The sequence below is a fragment of the Pristiophorus japonicus genome, chromosome 14 (assembly GCF_044704955.1).
Source record: "Pristiophorus japonicus isolate sPriJap1 chromosome 14, sPriJap1.hap1, whole genome shotgun sequence".
In the NCBI taxonomy this organism is placed as follows: Eukaryota; Metazoa; Chordata; class Chondrichthyes; family Pristiophoridae; genus Pristiophorus; species Pristiophorus japonicus.
In genome coordinates, this window is record NC_091990.1 from 21,816,703 (window position 1) to 21,833,265 (window position 16,563).

Below are 16,563 nucleotides of genomic sequence, written 5' to 3' on the forward strand. Positions count from 1 at the left end.
ATGAGGGTCTAGTCTGAGAGCACAGCTATGCAAGAGCACCTGGTTGCTGCAGCAGCACCATTGGATGGTGTTGCAGCTTCAAACTAACCCAAAGCAGATGGAAAAATGATCTGTAGCAGAAAACTAATTCCAAGTGATTGCATCTCATGAATGCTCAGACTGGTGCTGTGTGCTTGGGAGCAGCTTGGCTCTCTTCTGGCTTCTAAGCTTGCAGGGGGGGTTATCATGGAATTTTTACTGATCGCAGGTTGCTGATCAGCAGGCACAATGCAGGAAGCTATTGCTCACCCCCATTTCCATTTGTGGCTGCAACTGCAGTGGAAGCAGGATTTGCCAATCCCATGATCCAGTTGAAGTGGAGGGCCACCCTCAGTCCCAAGAGACCCAGCAACTTCTGATTGTAGATGTACATCATGTAATGCCTGACTACATGTCCCTGTTGCCATTTAATAAAAATGTTATGGGGAAAAACTGGATCAACAGTCATTAAATTAGACAATGAATGCCATATAAACATAATGAACACTGCACAGCACAGCTAATCCTGCAATGAGAATGGCAGCAGCTTTGGGTACAATCAAGAAAACGTGAACCACTGAAGGTTCTGCTCCTGGAGAGAAAAAAAACCCAGAAACCAATAGCAATTGTGCAGTTTTATTGAAGTCAAGGCAGGTGCAACAGGTTAGGCAGGTTTATACAGTTACACACTTGTAGACTAGACGTGTAACATCAGTAAAGCATGCTGGAAATTACACATTTCACAAGGGACTCTAACCTGAATCAACAATCCCATTCAATTCACTACTAGTAGAAAAAAAGATGCAGGAGCTCAAAGTATCTACATCAGGAAAAAACCCATAAGAATGCTTACAAAAGCCGGAAAGCATACAAAATACAAGCCTTCCCTCCTTGTCCTCTGATCAGCTTTTTGGCGCTCAGTTGCACACTTAATAGCATTATTACAAATGTAAGTTTCAATTAACACACTGGCCATAAAAAAAAACACATCTTTGGATGTCTGAAAAAACCCTCACATTCCAAACAAAAAGAGAGGACACAAGGTCAGGAATTAGTCTTCAGTTTCTTTAATCTCTTTACTCTTCCTCACTTCTTCCATCCGCTTTTCCTAAAGGGCAAGAAAATATTTTAAAATTACAAAACCCAAGGGCCAATAAATGATTTTACACTTTTTCCAGAAAACAAGTGTTAGCTTCAGTTGGTAGCACTCAAGAGTCACTGTTACAGGTTCAAGCCCCACCACGTTAGTGGTTTTTTTTTAATAAAAAGAGCGGGCAGAATTGTTAAATGAACCAACATGATTAGGAATGCATTATAATCTCCCAGTATCCCTGCGAGCTCTCAATCTGGTCAGTTGTTTGTATGAACATGCAAGACTGAAGCAGCACAGCCAGGGAGTTTCCCCATGGTGACTTATTTGCAAGTTGTGCAGAGATTTAAAAAAAACATTAAAGCCAGCCAGATTAGGTTTGCTGTTAGCAATAATTCCAGGTTCAAGTCTTGGTCTGTGTCAAGTTTAATCATCTCAAGTCAGTTTAGCAGACTTGCTATGCACACCGTAGAACGGCAAGGTTCCACTTTCCAATTGGTATCTAATGAATGCTGAAACTACTAGTTCAAGGACAGGAGAGAGAGAGAGTCTCGTGATAACAGCGCAGTGAGGAATAGCCTGATCCTTCACTTAAGCTCACTCATGAAAGCCCTAGTGGACCACCAGCATCATGGAGCAAAGCAGTAAATTGGTTTCAGAAAGGAGTGGGAGACCTTAACCGACAGCGCCGTCTGAAGTAATAAATGTCAATCTATTAGGAAGCAGCAACTATTGCCAAAGGACATGCATTAGCCATTAATAGATAAGAGGGGAAGTGGGAGAGAAAAAAAAAAGAGGATAAAGAGTACAAGAATAGATTGGCAGCTAACAAAAAAGGAATTCAAAAGTCTTGGGTGTATAAGTAACAGTGTGAGAGTGGTGGGGCCAATTAGGGACCAAAATGGAGACTTACACATGGAAAGAGGGCATGGCTGAGTTACGAATGAGTAATTTGCATCTGTCTTCAAGGAAGATGCTGCCAAAGACAGTGAAAGGGGAGATAATGGATGAGATAAGAATTGATAGAGGTGGTACTAGAAAGACTGACGTACTAAAATGATAATCAGGGACAAAGTTAAATGACTTGGTGTGGATTAATTAAGGAAAGCCAGCACAGATGTGTTAAAGGCAAATAGTGTTTAATTAACTTGATTTGAGTTTTCGATGAGGTAACAGGGTTGATGAGGTGTAAATGGACTTCCAAATAGCGTTTCATAAACACTTAATAGGTTTGCCTATAAAATTGAAGCCCATGGAATGAAAGGGACAGTGGCAGCATGAATACAAATGTGGTTAAGTGACAGGAAACAGTAGTGGTGAACAGTTGTTTCAGACGATATAGTGGTGTTCCCCAGGGGTTGGTACTTGGAACACTGCGTTTGATATATATTAGTGACTTGGGGGTACAGGGCACATTATCAGTATTTGCAGATGACAAAACTTGGAAGTATAATGAACAGTGAGGAGGATAGTGATAGATTTCAAGACAGGCTGATGAAATGGGCAGACACATGGTAGATGGAACTTGAGACAGAAAAGTGCAAAGTGATACATTAGAACGAGGAAGGGCACGATCCTAAAGTGGGTGCATGAACTTAGACCCGGGGGCAGTACGTGCATAAATCGTTGAAGGTGACAGGGCAGGTTGAGAAAGCAGTCAAAAAAAAGCATATGGGATCCTGGGCTTCATAGAGGCAGAGTGTACTAAAGCAAGGAAGTTATAATGAACTTTTATAAAAACATTGGTTCGGCCTCAACTGGAGTATTGCGTCCGATTCTGGGCACCGCACTTTAGGATGGATGTGAAGGCCTGAGGGGAGGCAGAAAAGATTTACGAGAATGATTCCAGGGATGAGGGATTTCAGCTACGTGGATAAACAAGAGAAGCTGGGGTTGTTCTTAGAGCATAGAAGGTTGAGGGGCGATTTGATAGGTGTTCAAAATCATGGGGTCGAGAAACTGGTCCCACTGACAGAAGGGTCAAAAACCAGGAGGGCACAGATTCAAGATGATAGCCAAAAGGCAACTTGTGGAAATACGCAGCGAGTTGTTAGCGTCTGGAATGCATTGCCTGAAAGGGTGGTGTGTGTGAGGAGAGGGGGAAGGGGCGAAGGAAAGATTCAATTGTGGCTTTCAAGAAGGGAATTGGACAAGTACTTGAAGGAAAATAAATTTGCAGGGCTATGGGGAAAGGGCAGGGGAGTGGGACTAACTGAAGTGTTCTTGCAGAGCTGGCACAGGCTTGATGGGCCAAATGGCCGTATCCATCCTATGATTACCTTCTCTCGTAAGCGCTCCAGTTTGGCCGCTAGTTGGGCTTCACGGTTCTCTTTGTTGGCTTCCATCTTGGTGGTCAGTTTCTCTTCTGCCATTTTCCTGAAATTATTGTTTTCTTCAATAGCTTTTTGAAGCACTTCCTTTTCATGCTCTCGTTTTTCAGCCAGCTGCTTCAGCACTTCAGCTTCATGTGACTGAACATAGGATAAACAAAATATACTCAACTACAAAAGACCACACTGCAAATCAAGGTGCCTAAAAGATCAGTTTATGCATGATTAAAATGTAAATGGTTGCATACAATATGCTATGCACAACATCCAAACTGCTCCCATAGTCCTATAACCAACAGGAATTCCTGATTGTATAGCTTATCATAGCCCAGTGGATATTTTTTCTATAGTGCCAAGTAGACCCAGTATGTACAGCACATGGACCATTACATGAAACCCATTGCATTGACTCCCCTAGGCAGAGATTATTCATTCAATCTCAAACATTAGGATTTCAATACGCAACATAGACATATGCAATATAGTGTACACTTGAGTGAGAAACACCCAAGTATACAGTTACACATCTTTTAAAACTAGTTGTCCAGAGGATGCAGTTAAGCAAATATTATCAGTACTGGAAACTGAAGATGCAACAACCCCTTTACAGATCTGATATAGGGGGGAGGTAGAGAAAGAAAGAATGGTTGAGGGAGAAGATGCGAGGCTAGAAAGACAGTCATGTGAAGCACCAGTACACTATAAAGAAAAAATGTAGCTACTGATTCAATAGCACTGGAAATTTGTGAATCTGGAAAGATGCAGAGTGCTGGTTAATAAAACAATGTCAGGTGAAAAGTAACAAGGATAAAAGATAAAGGTAGCATGGAAAATTGAAATACTTCCTGGAGCATCCCAAGACAATTCAGTGGGTAAATGCAATGTGTAGCAGATCTAAAAAAAGTGATGCTCGAATCTAGTCCTGCAGCACCTGCAGTACCTGCAGTCCAGGAGCCTAAAAATGGTTGTGTCAGACCCAGCATGTAATCAGTTTTAGCTCAAGTACAGGAACATTATTCAGTGTGGTGTACCTTTCGCCTGATCTCTGCAGCTTCATGTTTGCGCTGGATTTCTTCCAACGACAGGTCCTTTTTCTTCGGGGGGGAGAGAGGAAACTCTGGAATGGCTTCAGCTGCAGGTGGGCTCAGGATCAACTCAAAAGCCTGGCCTGAAGATCGCTTGTCCAATTCTTTCACTTTGATCTCTGAGAAAAACACACTTATTCAGTACTGTAATGTTCTAATTGAAACACAAGTTTGATGCACAATTTCAAAGTGACTGCAATTAAGCAAAAAACTGTCTCATGACAATCCATTAATTTTGTCAAACAGGTGACAAGAAAACTAAAAAATTATAATTTTAATGATACAACCAGGTGGACTGCTGTTCCATCAGCTGGCAATAAGAATGTTCCAAACTGAATAATGCATAAAACCAGTTAAACATAGTGTGCCCACTGACTAACCATTGGATCCAGTATATCTGAAGACATTCTGTTTATTAGGAGTTGACAAAACACCATTGTGCTAGTGACAGTTAACCATTGTTGTGCAGTGGTGGGAATAGCAGCACGTGAAAGTGTTGGACTCAGCAAGATTAACCTCACCATGCATCAGGTCATCTAGTCCTGCATTTCCCTCTTGATTGGAACCTAGAGATACAGCACATTATAACCACAGGTATAAACCCCACACAGTACTGCAACTGGTGGAATAAGGTCCAATTTATTCTACTGGTAAGACACCTCAGTCTCAAAACAAACAAAGGTATGGTTCTATAAAATGCAAAAAAAGGTGAACTACAATATTGTGTACAGACAAGATCTGTTTAGTCTAATTATTCAGAAGTGCACAGCATGTACAAAATATTACTGATGAATTTCCAATGAAGCATTAGTCTTTGAAAGCTTTTGAAGGCTAGAGTTCTCCCACTTAGCTGCCAGGTTACAAATTCAGTTCATTCTACATCTGTTCTACTCACCAGCTGTTGCCATGATGAAACAAGACAAGTCGAGCTGCTAACTTCAAGTGTTGAAAGCTGTCCAATGTGTGCAGCAGATCCTATGGTCAGAACAGGGCAAAAGATTAGTCTTTGACGTTTTAGAATACCACTTATATTCAAGAGCTAAAGCATTGAGAAACCTCAGGTGAAGGATCAAGGCACACAGCAGGGCATTACCAAGGCTAGAGTACCACAAGGAAATAAATCAAGAAAAATAAATGCTAGATACAGGTCAGGTCTGTCAGTATCTAAAGAGAAAAGGCAGGTTAACTTTTGGGTGTGGACCCTCAATCAGTACATGTACAGAAAAAACTCTGGACATTTCAGATTTCAAGCAACTGCAATTTAATTTTTAGTAAATTAGGAAGTAGTGGTGATGAAAGAGTGAGCTTAAAAAGCCTAAAATTGTCAGGCAGGAGTAATGAGGTCCACAGTTTTGAAGTCTTAAGAATGCATTGTCGCAGCAGACAGTAGAAAGAGCCTTAAATCAGAGCACTCTGCTTTTGGAAGCATATTACCTGTAGCACATTTTTCAACATAAAGCCCACCTATATTCAACTACAAATATTGAAACTTTAGGAGTGCCTGTAGCTAGGTCTGTAAGTCATCTCCATCAACACAAGTCTACTACAGATGTTGGTCCTACAAACTAGTCACAAGATGAGAAACAAAAATCAAACTAAATGCAAATTAAAGATGGCCCTAGGGTGTTTTTTTTCTAGCTTGTCCACATATTAACAAGACTATTGGGGGAAGGTAGTTTTTCCTGAATAGACACAAAAATGCCCAGTATTGCCTCTACACTTCATTGTAAAGCCAAAAAAGGACTAGAAATGCGAGACTGATTTTCTTCTGTCCAACATTCAAGGACCACCAGGCTCAGAAAATTGGAGCCATTCTGTCCTCCTTGCACTTCACATGTGACACACCCTATGGGGTGGCCAGAAAGTTCCACCAGGTGTGAGCATATAAGTACACATTAAGAGGTCAAGCCATTAGCCCAGGAGTTCTACCTGGCTGACACACAAACACCCAAGGTGGCTGGCCCCTTCAGTGTGGAGGATCTGTACAAGGATTGTCAAACTTCTTAGACCTATAAGCAAGTTTTACCTCACTTTAGGCCAGCAGACGAGGAAAATATTGGGGCAGGTGGCCACCTTCTGCCACACTGGAAAAGTGGGAGCACCTCAATCAGGAGTCAGTGTCATCCTTATTGCTCAAAAAAACATATAGGCCAGAAACACAGCAAGATATTACAGCTTAAGGACAAGAAGCCTCGGTTACATTTGCGACCACAAAATTAGGACATGGGAACCAGTAATCAGCCAGGACACAGGGCCAGCCAGCACCAAAGGGGGTATTCAAAACACTTCTGTTGAGGGGTTACTTGGGCAAGACAAATTTAAACTTTAAAAACTTAATTCAGGCCGATATTCATGCGGTTAGGGAAAATCACTGCAGCAGAGCAATCTGCTGGTTAAGTAGTACATGCACACTTCAATAACCAGCAGCTGACCTGCCGAGCGTTTCTAGCATTTTCTGTTTATAGAGGAGAAACCCAGATGTAATGTTACATGAATTTTTACCATTGGAAATACCCAGCTTTAGAAGTATGTTGGTCTGGAACAAGGAGCAAAAACCAACATGCAACATTAAAATCAATACTAGGAAATTTGATTAAAAACACTTAGGAGAGTGGGTAGGGTGGAATTGCAATATATTTGGATTTGCACCTGGGGTAATATTTAAAAAGGAAAGCCTGTCAAGCTATGTTGATTTTTTTTAAAAAAGCAAACAATTGCTAGAGGAAGATTAAAGGTTGTGTGCAGTTCTGTACGATTGAAGATACAGTCCAATTTAGCACTAGGTTCTGCATTTGTCATTGCATCACATACAACTAACCTGTACCCAGAGAAATGAGCAGGAATTCCAGTCACAGTGCTAGTGCTAGGTTTCCTTTTGTTCAATTGCAAGAAACAGCAACTATTCGAGTACTTTCCATACTTCACCTGGAATCCTTAGTTTTATGCTCATGCCACTGCCTTTAATCCAACTCAAATAAATGCACAGCATTGAAATGTCTCAATAAAGTTGCATCTGGCCTTGGGGAAAGTTTCACCTCCAGAGCAGGCAAGTTGCAACAGTATAGTTCAGATCCACTTGTCATATCAATTAGTTGTGGTTAGGAGTGAGAGTCAGAAGCAACAGATGTGAGTGTTGAAGTCTCAGTAGAAAACAAATGTTGGAGTCAAGCCTAGTGGTCTTTTCCAGTTCTAAAATGTTTAGCAAAAAAATAAACAGCACTATTGCTCAACAAGCTCAAGGCAGGTAAGTGAAAGTATGAATGTTTTCCACAATAGCTGCTTTGCAGCATCAAAAGAGGAAACATCCTTAAAAAAATTAATGGCTTGATCCCAAGATGGGATTAACATTAAAAAAAGAGTAGAAACAGTATTTCCAACTGTGGTTATCCACAGAAATCTGGTTATGCCACTGAGCAAATATGAGAGTTGAATGAAGCCAAGTTGTTTCCTTTGCCAAAAATTCTGAGCTTCCTAATCAGAGGATGCAATTATTTGGAAGAATAAAATACCATTGTTATGGAGAATCAGACACACAGTCAGTAGGCAACGGAGGATTTGCAAAAGAGACCAGATGCAGCCTGGAGGAAGCCAAACAAGATAGTCATTAGTAAGATTAGTAGATCTTACTTGCAAGCGGTTTTGTTTTTCAGCTCAAAGCTGAAAATCAACTCCCTTGGCCATTTACTATACCAGCAACTGTAGCATCTGGCAGCATTTAATCACTTAGCATGTGTGATTGCAGACTGAATGATTTGCACATTGATGGTGTTCATTAAAACAGGCTGCACAATTTACCACTGCTACTGAATTTATAAATGGAAATCCAAGTCTGGCATCTCACACTGATCACATTTACCTTCGGATTACTGCACCAACAGCAGTTAAATTCAATAGTAAATGGCTGCAAGACATGCATGATTACGTAAATTCCTAAAACAAAACCCAATTTGTTAATGTTTCAGGTCTTAGACCACGAAGGGTCTCAGATCCGAAACATTAACCGTTTCTCCCTCTGCACGGACAAGTGGAACCTGGCACTGCTATTAAAGATCAATGCCCTGTCACTACTGTAACTGCACTGAGGTGCAAGAATACATTCCATTAAAATTCAAAATTATGCTGTTATTTTTATAATTCAGATTCCATTAGCCACCTCCTGAACATGTACTTTCAAGCAAGACCTACTATTGTAAGGCTATCTGATGTACAGCTGGTGTAATCTTCAGGAATTTGACCTCAAGTGCAGTCAACTCACTATTTGCATTTCGTGGGCTTTGAGGTTTGAAAAAGGACCACATTAGTACACTGGTGTAAAATTCTAAATTAGCACACCACACCCATTAGCTAGTTTAACATGAAAAAGTTAGTGAGAATGTGGATTTACACACATTGGGCTCAAGTTTCCCCTCCGAGCTGGGCGCCCGTTTTTCACGCCTAAAAAATCCTCAGTATTCTCCACCTACTTACAGGTCCTGTGGCACTCGGCACAGCCAGCACGAGCTGTGGGGGGGCTGAGCCAGGTCCCGGCGCTGAAAACAGTGCCGGGACCTCTGCACATGCGTGCTACAGTCGGCACGCAAGTGCAGTAGCTCCAGGCGACGAACTGTGTGGGAGGGGCCCGAAGCACACAGCCCCTAGCCCTGGCTGAATGGCATCACTGGGGCTGCGTGAATGAGGCTCCTCCCACGGCCAGCTCCTGCTCCCCCCCCACCCCCCCCGACACGCGCTTTCCCCCCCGCCGACCAGACCCGAACCGACCCCCGCACTCTCCTCCCGCCCCCCCCCCGCTTCCCCCCGTTCCGACACCCGCTCCTCCCCCGACCCCTCCTCTTCCATCCCCCTCCTCCTCGTCGTATAAATAAGGATTTATTGTCGAATTTAATGAGTTCCCTTCCACCCCCCTCTCCCCGCCCCCCACCTCGTTCTGGACGCCTAATTTGTAACCTGCGCCTGATTTTTTAATGTGTTGAACAGATTTTTTCAGTTCTACAAAAATCTTCACTGGCTCCATTCTACTTTAGTTTGGAGTACATTTTCACTGTGGAAACTTTCAAATCAGGCGTCAGTGGCCGGACATGCCCCCTTTTGAAGAAAAAATTATCTTCTAAACTAGAACTGTTCTACCTGACTAGAACTGCAGAAAAAAAAATGTGGAGAATTGCGATTTCTAAAATAGTCCATTCTCCACCAGTTGCTCCTAAAAATCAGGCGCGAATCATGTGGAAACTTGGGCCCTATAGGTGACCCTCAAGGCTGTGTACACACACCCAAGGGACTCAATGACAGAAAAGCTAAGATGATGTGTATGCAGAAAGTGCTAGATGGTCCATCTAGCCCATCAGGTTGCTCAGGACAGAGTAACTGCATACAACAGCCACGAGATGGAGACTGTAAACTCATTGCAAGTGAACAAGTATTCATTCATAAAGAGGGCAGTTCATAGCACATGGCATAGCAACATCATAACCAATAACCAGAGGCAATACTGCCTTAGGTTCATTACTTAACCGTGCAACTGCTAGTTAGGACCCAGTATGGCTCTAGGTTTTAATACAAGTGTGCCTGTTTTTTTTTGGGGGGGGGGGGGGGGGGAAAGAAGAGAGAAAGACAGGAAAAGATAGATATGGGGGTAGGAAAAAGTAAATATAGGGTAGGACTGGGGTCTGAAGATGCCACCAACTAGTTACCAAGGATGGATTCCTCTAGTAAGTTAGTGTTTTTTTTTAAACTACAAAAAGGGTGCTGGATGGGGTTTATACCAAAATAGTTGTAGAGGATAGGTTGGGTTGATGGGAATTGACACCGTCTCCTGGTCACCACCAACACGTAGAGGTGGCTCAATCCCCTCCCTCAGCCAGTGGAGAGACTATAGTTCCTTAGAGAGAACATTAAGGAGGTGTTCAAAATCATGATGGGTATTTTAGCAAGGAACAATTTCCATGACAGGATGGTCAGTAACCAGAGGTCACAGACTCAAGGTCATGGCAAAGAGAACCAGGAGTGATGAAAGAATTAAAAAAACACAGATTGAGAGATCTGAAAGTGGGAAAAAATTGCAGGGCAATTAGGCAGGACATGCCATACTTTAAATTAAGCTACACTAACATCACATTATAATTGTGTTGTACAGGGAATATTTTACACTTGCAAAAAAGTATAAATTCGGACCTGGTTGGAGGTTCCCCCCCCCCCCCCCGCCCGCAGATAGTCATGATTTATATTCGGGGGGGGGGAACCTTCCCCCTAAAAAAAACACGAGTTAATAAGTAGTCATCTTCCTCGTCGCGACCCAAGGAGCAATTAGAAAAAGCATTTTGTTCTAGTGAAGAATGAGTAGGAGAATTGAAATGAGTTTCTCATTAATAAATTAATAATATCAATGAGGGTTACGATATGTCTTTCTTGACCAAGAGCAGGAAATTGGACTAATTGAATAGCTGTGTCGAAGAGCCAATAGAGGCACGCTGGGCCAAATGGCCTCCTCCTGTGCTCTCAGCTCGTGACCAACGGCCACCCGCCCCCGGGCCAATTAAACCCACCACGCCACTCCATCATCCGACAAGATGCAATTCTCTCCGGTTTAGAAAGGATGCCAAAAAATATTGGACATTATCCACTTTCGATACTTGAGAAAAAGTGCAGCTGGTTCTAAATGCAACCGAATAACTCGACATTTCATCTTCCGCATACACAAATTACTAGAGCCGTTAAAACCCACCAGTTTGCACAAAAAAATTCAAACTACACCCTCAAGACTCACAAAAAAAAACATTATTTCAGTAGCAGTTCTGAAGTGCTGACAATCTCAAAACTGCAAGAGTTTCTCTTCCCACTTATTTCGAGCCTGCGGATGGATCAGCTCAAACCCCGTACATAAACCCTGTTGGGCCCCCCAAAAAATGGGGTTTTTAAACTCAAACAGTACATAGAGACAGGATATCCTAGAGTCTCAGTACTAAAACCTATTAAATTGCAGACAGCAACAGTACTAGAGCGCCACCTGAAGCCAAAAATAAGAAAATGGTGGTAGTACCAGTCCGCCAGATGTGAAAACATGTTATTCTATTCAGCTGAATCTGGTAGCATAAAAATAAAATCCAGTTGTCCTGGTGCCAGGTTATGGTGCAAGTGCATCAATCAATATGCCTTCTCTTTAGAAGCATTATCCAGTCAAACATCGTGTCTACGTTTAAAATCAATATTGTACAGCTTCTGATAGCTGGTGCAACTAGATAACCCTAATGCTTCAAGACCAGCAAACTGAACAAGAGCAGGCAACACCCCAACCTTAAAAAAAAGACCATGACCTGTTCCAATTAACTGGATTTGAATGCAGCTTTTTGTAAAAAAAAACGAAGAAATGTTCTAAGAATTAGCAAATAAATGCGACCATATTGATTGCATTCCACCCAAAACGACAAAAGCAGTGCACTCACACCAACTGTATAAATAGGGGCTTTTGTTCAAATTTCCCCCACATTAAAACTACAGGTATAGAAAGAGTATAAAAAATCTGTTTTCATACAAATTCTATAAAGCGCTTGGCTTGCACTTTTACGTTTGGAGCGTTTCATAAAAGCCCTCTTTGTTCAGAGACAGGAATAGCAATCTAGAAACGTTATTTCAGAACAAAGAGTCACTATTCCTTGATGGACAAAAGCACATTGGAGCTGAAGATCACACGGGGGGAAAAAACCTCACCAATAACACAAGCACACGAGTACCAAAAAATATTACAACACAAAAAAAAAGCCAAAGCTGCCTGCAACAATTCAAACAGGTGCAAAGGATGTTGCAATATAGAGCGTTAAAAATTATACAATTGATATAATGTTACAATAGACACCTAGAAATATTTCAGCTCCCCTTGTCTGGTTAGAATATGCCACTCCCTAGGTTGTCCCTTTGATGGTTATACCCAAATAACATACATTATCAAACCCCAGTTTGCCCCTTCCCAATGGAACAAAAATTGCATAGTTCTGCATGAATTTCTAGCCTGAAAGACGGATAGTTTTCACTCATCCCCACAGCTCAAATCGTACAAAATGTATTAAAAATCATATACACTTTGATCCGACAGCCTGCTCATAACAAACAGGCGCCCGCCACACCCCCTTTGCATTTCCCTTCTTTGTGTCGATTTCAATAACAATGAACGCCCCTGGAGAGTTAGGATTTCCAACAAAAAAAAGCCCTTCGGCAACATGCATCAATTACAACCACCTCGCTAAAAAAAAATAAGTGCTAGCTTTCTTTTGCATATTAACCTTACAACAAAGAATGCTCTTAAATATTGCATTATTCGCAGCAGACATGCATTAACCCCAATTAGCCCGCCCGCTCCCAGACTGATCTGTTGCATTGGCGCGAAATTATAATAAACACTTTAAAAAAAAAATAAATGTCATTTTTTAAAAAAATAAACTTGAATCCTCCTCCCCTCCTGCAGCTGGATTGATTTAATCCCATCTACTGGACGCGCTCGCTCGCTCGCTCGCTCCCTGCCCTTACCCTCACGCTATGTCTCTGGCTCTCTTTGTCTCCCGCGCTCCGCACAAACCTGCTATCAACCCCCCCCTTTCCCGCTCCACCGAATAAAAACCGCCAAAAACACACCACGTGACGCACACGCCGCCCTCCCATTGGCAGCAACCCATCTCGCCTCGGCAATCACGAGGGGAGCAGCGCGTCGACCTGATTGGTTCGTTTTTCAACAGCCTCCCTCTTCATTCCCCCTTCCCTCCTCCGTCGCATTCATTGATTTGCCACTGCAGGACGCGCTGGGCCCCGATTGGCTGCCGCCGTGTAACTGGCTGCGGCTGATTGGCCGCCTTGCCCTCCCGCTCCGCGAGGCGTTCCTATTGGTCACCGGTCTCTCCGCTGCCTGCTGACACCGTTCGATTGGTCGTCACGGTATTTACATTGCGGGTTACTGAGCGCGCGCGTGTGGTCAGTTGAGATTCCAGGTTGGAGTGAGGCCGTCAGATGAAGGTGAGGTGAGGGGCAGCTACAAAGCCAAAGGGTCTGATAAAAACTAATTTCCATTTGTTGAACACTTCAGTAGCGATGCCCCCCACAGCTAAATAGACCACTGACACTCATTGTCTAGGCTCATGCATGAAGAATGGCCATCTCGGCGAGAGATATGGGAGGGCACATGGTCCTTGTATAACTACCCTAGAGGAGGAGGGGGAAGGGGAAACACTATATGCAATGCTGTGAATTGTAAATACATCATCACATTTTTTTTTAAATGCATGAAAAGTAAATACAGAAACTCCAAATTCTGGAAACCTGAAAAAACAAACTCAAAATACTGAGCAGCATCTGAAAAAAGAAGAGATTAACCTTTTTGTCAGAACAGGAAACTGGTACATAATAAGCCCCTTTTATAGTACTGACCAAAAAATAAAGAATTGCATTTATATAGCACCTTTCATGACCTCATGACATCCCAAAGTGCTTTACAGCCCAATAAGTACTTTTGCAGGAAAACGCAGCAGCCAATTTGCACACAGCAAGGTCCCATAAACAGCAATGTGATAATGACCAGATGATCTGTTTTGGTGGTGTTGGTTGAGGGATAAATATTGCCCTAGGGAGAACTCCCCTGCTCTTCATCAAAATAGTGCCATGGGCTCTTTTACATTCACCCGAGAGGACGTCCTCAGTTTAACAGAAAAAAAAACCCCAAATGCTGGGAATACTCAGCAGGTCAGGCAGCATCTGTGGAGAGAAACAGTTCACCTTCTCAAGGACAATTAGGGATGGGCAATAAATGCTGGCCTTGCCAGTGACACCCACTTCCTGAAACGAATAAAAAAAAGTTTCAGGTCGATGACCCTCAGTTTAACATTCATCTGAAAGATAGCACCTCCGACAGTACAGTACTCCCTCAGTACAGCACTTTGGGATGAATACCAAGGGCGTGAAAGGTGCTATATAAATGTAATAATTTATTTCTTTGTTCAGCACTATAAAGGGGTTTGCTATCTCCCAGTTTCCTGTTCTGACAAAAGGTTAACCTCTCTTTTCTTTCAGTCTCACTTAAGAGTGTCAGCCTAGATTTTATACTCAAGTCTCGAGAGCAAGACTTGAACCTACAACCTCTGACTCAGAGATGGGAGTGTCACTACTGAGCCATGGCTGACACCATGTGTAATGCATCACTGTCAAAATGCCCAACAAACGGAGAGAGGTTTGTCAGTAATTCAATGGAACATCTATCATAATTGTAATTAAAAAAATAAATTCGATCAGTTTACTGAGCTGAACTAGAGTACATAACATAACACAATCACTACATGACTGAGGAGATAATCTTACAGTTACTTTCTGCTCATTAGGAGAATGGGAAGGTAACGAGTGTTAAGGAAAACCCAAATTATATATGAGTTACAATTCAGATGACTACCCATCAACAAACCTGTAACAGTATTCTCCCATCACCCCTGTGCTCGCTAACTTACGTAGGGTTCCGGTTCTGCAAGGCCTCGATTTAAAAATGCTCAGCCTTGCCTTGTGTTCAAATCCTTCCATGGCCATGCCTCTGTAAACTTCTCCAACCCTATAACCCTCCTAGATCTCCGTGCTCCTCCAATTCTGGCCTCATGCACATCCCTGATTTTCATCGCTCCACCATTGGCGGCTGTGCCTAAGCCCGCTCAGGAATTCCCTCCCTAAACCTCTCCGCATCTCTACCTCTCCTCCTTGAAGACACTTCTTAAAACCAACCTCTTTGACCACGTTTTAGCCCAATATGTCCTTATGTGGATCAGTGTCAAATTTTGTCTGATAATACTCTTCTGAAGCACTTTGAAATGTTTTACTACATTAAAGGCACTATATAAATGCAAGTTGTTGTTGCTGTAGGAAGGACAGAGTAAATCTTCGGGAATTACTCCTAGTTAAGTTAGCATGAAGATGTAATTTATTCATAGAAAGCTAGCAAAAGCTGACCCAGCCCCAGCCACACCCCCACCTCCCCACCTCCAAAATAAAAACAACTGACAGCTCAAGAACAGCCCTAAATAATAACCTATGCACTAGAGAAGATGCAAAAGAAAATTTACTTGAATGACATCAGAACTGAGAGATTATGTTCTTCTTCTTAGGCAGTTCCTCGAATCGAGGATGACTTGCTTCCACGCCAAAAAGGGATGAGTTCAATGAGTTCACAGGTGTTTTAATGAAGGACCTAATATTCCAGGTCCCGAACTTCATATTGAAGGGTGGAAGATGCCTGTACATGGATTTTTTTAACGTGTGGTGGCTGTTGCACACCAGCCACCACGTGGGCTTGACAGAGCTAGGTCTTGGTCCAGTAGCAAGAATTAACCAAGACGACTGGAGACCGGCTCTGCTGCACAGACCGAGCGCGCACACATATCGCAGTGTGGGCTGGCCCGTGCTGCCCCTGGGCCCACGCCTCTTCTAGGCCCTGAACTCACATCTCTCCTGGGCCCCGATCATGTCATTCTGCAATCTCTCGCCGCTCCTGTGGTGTCCCTACACCTTGCTACTGAATCACACGAGGCATTCACTGCGTGACCTTTCTTTATTCCCAGGACCAAGAAGCGATGACCCTGCGTGGGACCTCCCTTTAAATATCTGAGTGCCCAGGTGAGGAGTGTCTCCCACAAGTTCACCCCCTGTGGTCAAGGTGTGCATTTCCAGGACATATATACAGTGTACAGTGTGGTTGCATGAAGGTTAGTTACATGAAGGTTACAGTTGTATGAAGATTGCACACATGACATCACCTCCACCCCTCACGTCTTTTTGTGTCAAAGATTAAGTCTTTCAGGTGGTCGATGCTCTCTCGTGGATCGCTATTGGGGCTCTGGTGGCTGAGCCTTGGCATGCATCTCTTTCACCTGAGGTGATTCCGGGCTGGCCGCAGGGACTGTGCATTTTGGTGAATGTTCTTGTTGTTCGTCCACTGGCAGTGGTGTGGATAACATCTCATGCTCTTCCTCAGGTTCCTCAGTGTCTATGCTGAACCTTTTCTTTACTTGGTCCAAGTGTTTGCGGCATA

At 42.9% G+C, this 16,563-nt stretch overlaps 1 protein-coding gene and 1 long non-coding RNA gene across 5 annotated transcripts in view; one reads left to right on the forward strand and one right to left on the reverse strand.

Moving 5' to 3' along the window:
* Nucleotides 1–640: 640 nt before the first annotated feature.
* On the reverse strand, nucleotides 641–13,120 carry LOC139279773 (stathmin-like). Of its 3 annotated transcripts, none has more exons than XM_070898978.1 (6): nucleotides 13,038–13,120; nucleotides 5,419–5,498; nucleotides 5,045–5,089; nucleotides 4,470–4,642; nucleotides 3,388–3,579; nucleotides 641–1,126 (listed from the first exon to the last, which is right to left on the reverse strand). In XM_070898978.1, the coding sequence occupies exons 2-6, from the start codon at nucleotides 5,429–5,431 to the stop codon at nucleotides 1,070–1,072; spliced, it is 480 nt and encodes a 159-aa protein (XP_070755079.1). In that variant the 5' UTR covers nucleotides 5,432–5,498; nucleotides 13,038–13,120; the 3' UTR covers nucleotides 641–1,069. The 3 variants fall into 3 exon arrangements, with proteins under 3 accessions (XP_070755079.1, XP_070755080.1, XP_070755081.1); XM_070898979.1 differs by having other exon boundaries at nucleotides 13,087–13,106; XM_070898980.1 differs by lacking the exon at nucleotides 5,045–5,089.
* Nucleotides 13,121–13,423: 303 nt separating this feature from the next.
* Nucleotides 13,424–16,563, forward strand: part of LOC139279312 (uncharacterized) — a 56,688-nt gene continuing 53,548 nt past the window's right edge. The window contains exons 1-2 of one of the 2 annotated variants that reach the window (XR_011596438.1): nucleotides 13,424–13,517; nucleotides 16,094–16,237. This is a non-coding gene — a long non-coding RNA (uncharacterized lncRNA). The remainder of the gene's footprint in view (nucleotides 13,518–16,093; nucleotides 16,238–16,563) is intronic. The other variant, XR_011596439.1, reaches the window with a different exon arrangement.